The 11,158-nt window shown below is 37.3% G+C and overlaps 1 protein-coding gene across 1 annotated transcript; it reads left to right on the forward strand.

Annotated features, from left to right (window-relative positions):
* The first annotated feature begins 1,153 nt into the window (after nt 1-1,153).
* On the forward strand, nt 1,154-2,434 carry LOC143598412 (uncharacterized). Its single transcript, XM_077076635.1, has 5 exons — nt 1,154-1,347; nt 1,422-1,695; nt 1,768-2,153; nt 2,197-2,303; nt 2,376-2,434. The coding sequence occupies exons 1-5, from the start codon at nt 1,154-1,156 to the stop codon at nt 2,432-2,434; spliced, it is 1,020 nt and encodes a 339-aa protein (XP_076932750.1).
* The last annotated feature ends 8,724 nt before the right edge of the window (nt 2,435-11,158 follow it).

The following is an 11,158-nucleotide window of genomic DNA, read 5'->3' on the forward strand; positions in this document are numbered from 1 at the left end:
GCTAAGGAAACCGAAACCACAGCCAAGTAACCTTGAATCCCAGCCCACTACCCCTCAAGCCCAGCCAACTAACACTGAAGCCCAACCCACTACCCAACCCATTATTCAGCCCAATAACCCTCAAGCCCAGCCAACTAACACTGAAGCCCAACCCACTACCCAACCCATTATTCAGCCCACTAGCCCTCTATCTCATCCAACAGTGCATACTAACCTTCAATCCCAGCCAACCATTTCTGTAACACAAACTGGATCTTGCTTGAGCCCTGGGAGGTACAGCAAACTTATAGCAAGAAAACAAGTAGGCATCACCAAGGCTAATGCAAGAAGACAGTTAACTCCAACTACCAAATTTGAACTACCACCAACTAAAAATACTTCACCACCAATTGATAGTAGCTCAGATGAGTCAGATGAAGATTGTGATGATTCTGATGATGAGTCTTACAATGTAAATTTGGATGATGATGGATCTGATGATGAAGAACTGAGAGAGTCAATTGTTGCAAGAAAACAAGTACATGAAGAGGTTGTTACAACCCAAAAGAAGGTGCTTGAGGAGTGTTTGAAAGAATCTGGAGATGCTGGTAAATTGGTTGAGGACTGCTTGAAAGGAGGTGCTGATGCAGGGCCCTCATATTTAGATACATATAGTAGTTATGAGGATTCAGATGGTGATGTTAACTCACCTGGAGAGAGTGAAGATGATAATATTAGAGGGAACAAGTACAGACAAGATGTTCCAGTTGTAGGTAACCAAACTAAGTGGGACAATTTCAAGTGGGTTGTTGGAATAAGGTTCCCTAGTAGGGATGCTTTTAAAGATGCTATTAGGAAATATGCTGTGACAAATGGTAGAAATCTACTCATTAGTGACAGTAACAAGAACAGAGGCGGGAGATTAGGTATCAAGTGTGTGGAAGGGTGTCCATTTAGTTTGTATTGTTCATTTCATAAGGGCAAAAGTTGTTATATTGTTAAGGGAGTAAAGGGCAAGCACAACTGCCAAAGGAATATGATAAGGAATAGGCAATTGACTTCTACCTTCATTGCTAATGAGTTTTTTCCAATGTTCAAGACAAAACCAAACTGGTCTGCTAAAGACATTTAAACAGCTGTTAGAGAAAAGTATAAGGTGATCATAAATAAATGGATGGCTTATAGCACCGAAAGGAATGCTTATGAGAAGCTTCATGGGTCCATGAGGGACCATTACAGCAAACTTGCATCATACATAGCAGCTTTAAGGAATGCTAACCCAAGTTCAGCATTTGAACTCCTAACTGCCCCACCAGGGTTCCTAAGGGAGGATTCAGATGCATCTTCATCATTGGAGTCTTTCTTCAGGTACAATTTCATTTTCATCATTAGATAGTAATAAATTATTAAATTCATCTTGATCATTAGAGTTTATTTTTCAGGTTGTTTATGTGTTTTGATGGTTTGAAGAAGGGATTCCTAGCAAGTTGTAGGAAGGTTTTATGCCTAGATGGGTGTTTTCTTAAAACCTTTCTAGGAGGTATTTTACTGGCTGCTGTAGGTAGGGATGCAAATAACCAGATGTATCTTGTAGCATGGGCTGTTGTTGAAGGTGAAAATAATGACAGTTGGGAGTGGTTTATGGATGAGCTGAGGAAATGTCTGGAAGTCAGTGATGGTGGAAAGGGTTGGACACTAATCTCAGACCAACAAAAGGTATATCTATATTTTAGGTATGTTAGTTGTCACATTTACATAGACATTCTAACATTTATAATGATATGATAGGGATTGGTTAATGCTGTACATTTGGTGTGGAAGAATGCTGAACACAGAAACTGTGCAAGGCATATCTTTGCAAACTGGCATAAACAGTACAAGGGTGAAGAGTTTAAGGAAGTTTACTGGAGGGCTTGCAGGGCTTATACTGAAGCTGATTACAATGTTGCTATCAAGGATATGTTAGAGTTGTCACCTGATGCAATGGAAGCTTATGTCAAACAGAACCCTAAATGTTTTTCAAGGTGTTTTCTTGACACTCATACAAAATGTGATGAAATAGTCAACAACATGGCAGAGACCTTCAATGGAGCCATAGTTCAGGCAAGATCTAAGCATATCATTGACATGTTAGAGGATATTAGGGTTTCAGTAATGAGTAGGCTGACTATAAGGTATACAGAAATGTTAAAAAAAAGATGTGATTGTGTGTCCTAGGGTGCAAAATAAGCTTGATAAAAATTGGGCCCATAAATGTAAAGTATTCCCATCATCCCCTACTGTGTTTCAAGTAAGTGATTTTGATGATGTTTCAGTGGATATAGGTAACAAAACATGTACTTGCAGAAGGTGGGAATTATCTGGTATACCATGTAAGCATGTATGTGCAATGGCAGGTTTTATTAAAAGGAATTCTGAAGTGTTCATGAAAGTTACCTTAAGGAGCAATACTTGAAGTCTTATCAGTTCATAATTCCACCTTTGCCTAGTGAAAAGTATTGGCCAGTTGTATATTATCCTCTTGACCCACCTCCAGTCCAAACTATGCCTGGACGACGAAAGAAAAACCGAAAGAGAGATCCACATGAAGATCCCAAGAGACCAGGAAAGTTGACAAAGCATGGAGTTGAGATGAAATGTAGTTATTGCAAGTCAACATTACACAACATAAGAAAATGCCCTGAAAAGGCTAAGAGTAAAGCCATTGTTCAAGGTGGTGGTGTTAAAAGGTCAAGGGGAAGGCCAAAGGGGAGGTCAACCAAAGCTTTTGAAAAGTCAACTCAAGCTTCTGAAAAGTCAACTCAAGTTTCAGAAAAGTCAACTCAGGGAACACAACAGTTATCAGGTTCTAAGAGGCCAAGGGGGTTGCCAAAAGGAAGGTTCTATCAAGCAAAGAAAAAGTCAACTCAAGCTTCCCAAAAATCAACTCAACCAGACCAGTCAAGTCAACTACAACACTCAACTGCTTCTAAAAGGACAAGGGGAAGGCCAAAGTGAATGATGCTTGATGGTAGGAAGATCTCATGTTTTTGGTTTGATGAATGAAACTTATGGTTTTTAAACCTTTGAATGTATTTTGTTAAAACTAGCTTTTGAACAACTATGTATGATGGTAAACTTATTTTATGTGTTTGATGAAATTGTGTATGCATATCATGTTTGTAGTCTGTTATACATTTTGTTAAACTTAGAATTTTGTTTGTTTGTTTAGATTGGCCCTTGACTAGTTGCAGCAGGATGTGTTTATTCTGGTTGCAGCATGGTCATTTCATTTAAGGTCAAAATGGTCATTTATGAACATGTCATGCATGTCAAGAATGTGTTTGGTCAAAAAAGTTTGAATAGATTATGGATATTTGGCCAGATTGTGCATGTTTGCAGCAGATACTTGGTCAAATTATCAAAATTGGGTACAACAGATGTTATCTCAATTGTAGTATAGCATGTGTATGTTTATAAATTGTGGACATTTGTTAGCCAGATTGTGGACATTTATCTCAAATGTTTGTTAAAGTTTGGTCAAAAATGTTTGCCAGATTGTGTATGTTTGCAGCAGATGCTCAGCCTATGTCATGTATATAGGGTCAAATGGTCATTAATGGGCATTATGCTTATAGGGTCAAAATGGTCATTAATGCCCATGTTTGGTCAACTTGTTGCAACTGCATAAGTATGTTTGTTTAAATTGCAGCAATAGATATGCTTATAGGGTCACAATGGTCATTAATGGCCATTATGCTTATAAGGTCAAAATGGTCAATAATGCACATGTTTGGTCAACTTATTGCAGCAACATAAGTTTGTTTGTTTAAATTGCAGCAGCAGATTATGCTTATAGGGTCAAAATGGCCATTTATATTGTCTTTGTTCCAAGTGGTCATTTATATGCAAAGGTGTATTGGTTTGTTCAAGAAAAACCAAGGTTTTTAACTTTCATTGCAGCTTTCATTTATGTACTCATGAATTACTGGTTTTTAACCTGCTGTTTGACTTTTTATTAATGTTTTTTTAAAAGCAGTTTGACTTCTTGCATATGATGACTGACTTGTTTTGTTACAATCAACATTAGGGGAAAATGCAATAAAATAATATTAGATTAACAACCAAGATTCCATAACAAAGATTAGATTAACAACTAGGATTCCATAACAAAGGTTCCATACATTAACATTACTAACAAAGATTCCATAGATTGCCATTAACATATATTTCACATATGTAATATCAACCATATAGCTATGACAACGACTACTAAACCTAAAACACATATAGTCTTCCAATTGGACTTCATTGACAACTGTTGTTTCAGGTTCCTAATCTCTTCTTGCAAAATAATGATCTGCAGCTTCAAATTCTCTATCTTCATTTCTTCAAATTCTGGATCTTTTCTTATATTGCAGTTGCATTGTCCACGTTGCTTCAAGAATTCATCAATTTCTTTTTTCCACATGAAGAATTTACAATCTTCGTTCTACTCATAAAATCAATTCAACCTAATCAGATTTGTAATAAAAGCATGATACGTAAAGAATCGTACTTACTGGCCATAAAGGGCAACCATAAAACTCATCCCCATTTCGAACACTTCTACGTCCAGCAACTCTAGGAATTGCAAGGATATCATGATTGCAATAGACATTTCCATCAACATCTAGCTTAAACCTTTTAGGGTTTTTCTTGCCACGAGATGAAGAAGTGGATGATGAGCTCAATTCCATCTATCGATTGTTGTTCAATTGATCGATTTGGTGTTTAGGGTTCTTCAACTCATCTGATTTGTGTTTTAGGGTTCAAATGGTAATAACCACGAGCCGGAATTAGTTAAATAAAGTGCCAATTGACACCTAAGATCTTAATACACAGTCAGCCGCCACGTAATCTGCCACGTAAGAAGTTTTTTGACAGCTGGGATAGCCACGTCAGCAAATCACTAACGGAGTTAACATCCTTTAGTCGCGACCCGTTAAAAACAAATACATCAATGGTTGGGACGGTCAGCAGGCAAGTGTAAAGTTGGGACTGATATTTACCAATAGGGCATATTTGAGATTATTTAAAACCAATATTCCATTTAAGTTTATACTGGCATAAAGGCTCTAAAGTTACTACTATTCTTTGTTTATATTTTCACCATTTTGATAAAAAGATTGAATTAATTAAATATTAATCATGTTGTTTGAATATAAATTCATTACTAATCATTAGCCAATCGTGCCAACTAGTTTTGATCCGTTAATCCAACATCTCCTGACCCGTTAGCCGACCCATCTGTTATCCAACCCAGCCACATTTGGCCTGTTAACAAAGCCAACCAGTTTTGTTACGTTATCCGACCCAACCAATTTTCTCCAGATAGCGGACCCAATCAGTTTCGGCCCGCTAGCGGACTCAACAATATTGCAACATTTAGGATAAAGGTTTTAATTACCTATTATACTATTTAGGTTGTAACTTCTGACGCTTCTTGGTGTTAGCATCGCACTGCTTGGTTAGATACAACGCAGATCAAACATTAATTTATTCATTAATACTGAAAAAGAACTAAAAAATATTTACGTAGTTTCTAAATTGACAACATTTACAGGTGTTACTAAGTGCGCAATTAAGCTGTTTTCTTTGCAATGGCTTTGACCAGCCAAATAATTGGTATTAACAAATTGACCTTCACGACATATAGTAACTTTAAAAAGAATTCAAAAAGTTATTTAATATTACAAAATTTCCCATCAATGAACAAAGCTTCAATTTTGACTTCCTTAAAAAATTGTACTCGTTTGACCACTTAAGGGTCAAAAGTGCCACAATAAAATCTTATAAAGCTATTATAAATATACTCTAGAGTAAACCAGTAAGTCAAAAAGTAAAATAGTGCACCTATATACACTAATGCCCAGGCACGACATGTATAATGTTAATGCACATAAGAACAAAATCTATAGCAATCACTAACAACAATACAGTTAATAAGTTTAAAAAAAAAAAAAACCTTGAGATTGTCTAAACATATGTTTAGCGCGAAACCAGATTGCCAGACGGTGCAAATGCACTCACAACTATCACGAAAAGTGAATTCCACTACAAACTGGTAATGAAAAATGAGTCAATTAACAAAAACAAAATACTTAAGCATAACTCCTTCTAAAAAATAATAATTAAATAATATGTAATTTATGAATTTAAAATTAAATTACTTGTTGTGCTAGTGTAAACGTGATTGACATAATTTTCAGGTCCGTGTTGTATTTAGATTATGTTTGACCCGTCAACTTGCGATGCCTTGTTTTTTTCCAGGCATGTTGACTTTTTTTAGAGTCAACCTAACAAAGCAAAGCATAACAACTATTGATAAAAAACAAAAAGGAATCCAAAAGCCCACAAAGTTAATCTATCTATATGTGATTTTTAGGTTTCAACTGAAAGTCCAGTCCACATATATCGTACACATAAACATATAGAAGATTCTAAACATTTTAAAAGCGGATTCAAACTAAATCTGAAATCAAATAATTTTGAAAGGAGTGAAAGATTCCCCCAAATAATTCTAAAAGATGCTGCAATTGTCGCACCAAAGATATAGATGAGGCAACAAAGAAATTGGCGGTCTAGGATTTAAAGAACATACAATTTTATGTTTGTTAAATGGTCATTTTGGTTTCGATTAAAATGACTTTGATAAAGTTGTTTTAAAAAATGGTGTATTCTGTAAGTCTAATGACCTTACATATTTCTGCTTGAGTTTTTCATTTATCTTCAAGTTGTGAGGCTAAATATATAGCAGCAGTAGATATGCTGATCGGGTTCTTATGCGTACAGAAACACTTGTTGATCACAACTTCACCAATATGAGTTGCAAGCTCATGAAAAAAGGAATTTGTAAATGAAACCACAAAAATATAACAGATCTAAAGCCATATATTGAAATAGTACCTGTGCATATTTGTTAACGTAAAGCTTCCTCAAGAATCTTGATGTACTTCCCAATTTCTTTATGAGATAAATTGGCTGAAATTGATATTTACAGTTTCACAAGTTTAATTTAGGGCTGTGTAAATCAAGAAACTAAAGACAACACAAGCAATCCAAACACAATTTCAAGCATAAAAAAATACGAAATTAGAAAGACGAAGAAACCAATACCTAAATCGAAAGTCACAGCCCAATAAACAAACCTCAGAAGCTGCATGTTGTCTTTTTGTGTCGTATGTAACCACTCGCTCAAAATTGCAGAATAATGAAGTGTTCTGCTCACTATCAGTTCAGATCTGGCCGGCGTACGACATTGCTAGAGTAGAACTGTCCATATTAACATCATCAACTTAATAATCACTATTGAACATAATTAATGATAATAGAGAGGGGATTACCTTACGAGAAGAAGTTCCGACGGATTTCACAACCAACGAAGGAATTGATGCATCAGGGAGGCGACGACTTAAATGCCTATTCTGCCGATTAAACTTGACTTTCTGATACCTTTGTGGAGACGATGGAAATCTTGATGAAGCAACAATGATGAAGATAGAGATATGATGGTAACGTAACCTTTGTTTCAGAGTGGGAAGAGGATAACGTGAAGAGAGAGAAAACAAACTGACCCATGGATATCCACGAAATTAAGAAGCCTCCATTTTGAAATCAAGCAATCTGGTAGCTTTAGAGGGGTGGGGAGCAACCTGAGAGCGACACATAGGATTTTTGGGTTTTCGTTTAAGGCCGTTTGTTGTGGATCGTAAGATGGGAGTGTTATCCACCTCAGTAAACTTAACCAAAAAAGAGGCGTTAACCCACCTTCCCTAGTTATCATAATGCTGCCTTTAACATTTCCACTCAGTCTCTATCCAAATCCATATGATTATATTAAAAATCACTATATTTTCTCATTCATGTTCGATCAAATAATATTTTTAATATCCTTATCATTATCATTTCTTACTTCTACACTCACAACCATATTCAGAAAATATTAAAAAAATTATACGCTATGAACAGTGTAATCCCAAATTTAACTTTGTCATATAACATTTTCTCCATCATCTACTCGCAACCACTCAACACTCATAATCATACAATATAATTTACAAAACTCACTCACATAATTATATCTCGCGGGCTGAGAACGCTCTTAAAGGGCTAAAAAAGGTGGAGTCCATCTCATTTCAACCAATGACATTTTTCAATGTTTTCTTTTTGTTTTTTGTTTTTTTAATATATAGTTAAACCAAAACGCGTTTGTTAAACAGTATGATAGTTAAAACCCACTGCCTACATGGCAATGACGTGACGATTTAAGCCTTTTACTAGTCTTTTTCTACTTAACCCACAACACACGATCAAAGCGATTAAGATAGAATGATTGCAAATGTTTATATCTTAATCGTAAACTTTAGACGGTTTATTATCAATTCCGAAAAGTTGATGATCATAATTAAGGAGTGATGTACCATGTACGTTGTTTTAATACACATTAAACTGTCGAAGAGCAATGCAAACATAAAAATGATATTACTTTTTCTTCATTGAAAACGAAGCACGTTACCTTAAATAAAGCCAAACCTATAGTACATCTTTGCATTTTTCCTTTTTCTCAAAGAAAAGTGAGTTGTATAAAAAATATCTAGTAAAAAAAAACCTTAATATGATTGTATGGGTTGTAAATTTTATTATGAAATTTAATGTTTAAGATAGTTTTTAACGTGCAAACCAACTGCTCGGATGTAAATGAACCTAAAATTCACTAAGTCGTTCGATGAGAAGTTGGCTTATAAAATAAAACAAAAACATAAACTTAAATATTTTGTTCATTTAACTAATTGAAGAGGTAGGTTCCGGCAGAGCCCAGTTGGACCCGCTAATAAACGTGAATGACACCGATAATAAATTACCTTGCAGCGGGTATACTACCAGAGTCAAAAACACAGGCAAGAAAAATACGCTGTAAAGCACTGAATTATCAACTCATCGATGACATCCTTTACAGACGTAACTTTCTTGGCCCACTCCTAAGATGCGTGGACAACCAAGATGCTGGCTACCTCCTAAGGAAAGTACACGAGGGCATCTGTGGAGTACACGCAGGTCCACGCGCTGTTGTAGCTAAGCTAAACAACGCGGGATACTTTTGGCCGGGGATGCATACGGATGCGCTGGCATACATCAGAAAGTGTAGGTCTTGCCAGCTCTACGCACCCAACACGCATCGCCCGAAGAATGAACTTGTTCCAGTCACCTCTTCGTGGCCATTCCAGAAGTGGGCCATCGATGTGACAGGCCCATTTCCCACTGCAGCAGGAAACGTTCAATTTCTAGTGGTAGCCATCGATTACTTCACCAAGTGGATAGAAGCAAAACCCTTAGCCCAAACAACCGCAAAACATATTAAAAAATTTATTTGGGAATTTATTATTTGTCGTTTTGGACTTCCACAGACTTTGGTGAGCGATAATGGCACCAACTTTGCTGACAAGAAGCTACAAAAGTGGCTGGAAGAACTTCAAATCACCCATACCTTTACCTCAGTGGCACACCCGCAAGGTAACGGTGAGGTGGAAAGAGCAAATAAAAGCATCGTCGAAGGCATAAAGAAAAGACTCTTGGAACACAGATCCGGCTGGGTGGACGAAGTACCACACGTCCTTTGGGCGAACAGAACGCTGAAAAAGGTCAGTACGGGAGAAACCCCGTTCAGCCTCACTTATGGCACTGAAGCCATGGTCCCGGTCGAAATTGGTTTACCCTCACCAAGGGTCTTGATTCAGCCAGAAGACAATGATGCGGAAAGACGGTTAGACCTTATGCTAACCGAAGAACGCAGAGACTTAGCCGCAGCGCGTGAAGAGAACTACAAGCGACAAATGCAAAAGTACTACAACACGCGGGTAAAACTCTGCAACTTCAATGTAGGAGACTACATATTGCGTAACAACGAGGCTTCAAACCAAGAGCGCCCAAGAAAGCTAGCACCGGTCTGGGAAGGACCGTACATTATCAAAGAAGTTTTGGGAAAGGGCGCATACCGGCTCGAAAGGCTCGATGGCACTCCCATCCCAAGAACATGGAACAGAGCTCAATTACGCAAATGTTACATGTAGATCAATTCCAAACTTGTAAAGAAAAGGCCTAGAGCCACTTCTAATGGAAATGATTCTCCTTTATTACATTGTGTTGATAGCCTTACCTTTATACTTATGAACTTCCCACACTGATATGCCGGTATTCACCGCATAAATATGGGAAGAAGTAAGTCGTTGCGTGTGGAAGGCGGCAAAACCCGCATAAACACATAAAACGGTAAAAATTTCTAAGGAAAATATAAGGAAAACCTTCACGCAGGTCAGTTATAGGTGAAGTTTGGTCATCCCACTAAATGAAAGTGACGGTCCTACCCGTACAATCATGATAGAGGAAACTAAACATTAACCTATTGACAACCGCGCGTCGAAAGGTTAACTTATTCAAAATACTTAGAAAATTTCTAAGGAAAAGATGAGGAAAACCTCCACGCAGGTCAGATATAGGTAAAGTTTAGCCATCCTACTAAGTGAAAGTGACGGTCTTACCCGCACAATCACGAAAGAGGAAGCAAAACTTTAACTTATTATTTGCCACGTTGAAAAGTTAACTTATCCAAGTACTCAAGAAATTGCTAAGTTAAACCAAAATATGCGTGAAATAAACAAGGCAAGGCATTAACAAATAATCTTTATTCCATCAAAATTCAAATATTACAAGAATTGCTGGGCATATACCCGCATACAAGAGTAAATCTATGCAAAAATAAAAAATCTACTCTAATGGTGGAAAGGGATCTAAAGGATCAAGCTTCAGGACCACTCCCACTTGGACCCGCAACATCAGTAGAGTGTGGCGGTTCAAGGAAAGCCTTGAGGATAGCTAGCCCATCATCAGCAGCAGTAATCTCGTTTACCTTCTCCACCACCGGATGCGGGAAGGCAGCATACTGATTCACTGCTTGGTCATAAGCAGCTTCAGTATCCACATCATAAAGAAGGAAGTTGGAAGGCGGGATGCCTTGTTCAACAAACCCTAGACCAAGCAGGAAGCCAGCCTTTTCCCCATCCTCATGAGAAGCGTTGAGGGCTGCGCTCATCGCATCGTCATATGATGTGTTCGTAAAGACCCGATGCACAACCTACAAAACAGAAGTATATAAAAAACTCTT

Source organism: Bidens hawaiensis, unplaced genomic scaffold, assembly GCF_021521415.1.
Source record: "Bidens hawaiensis isolate Kalapana, Puna unplaced genomic scaffold, B.hawaiensis_p1.1 tig00050094_1, whole genome shotgun sequence".
Classification (NCBI taxonomy): Eukaryota; Viridiplantae; Streptophyta; class Magnoliopsida; order Asterales; family Asteraceae; genus Bidens; species Bidens hawaiensis.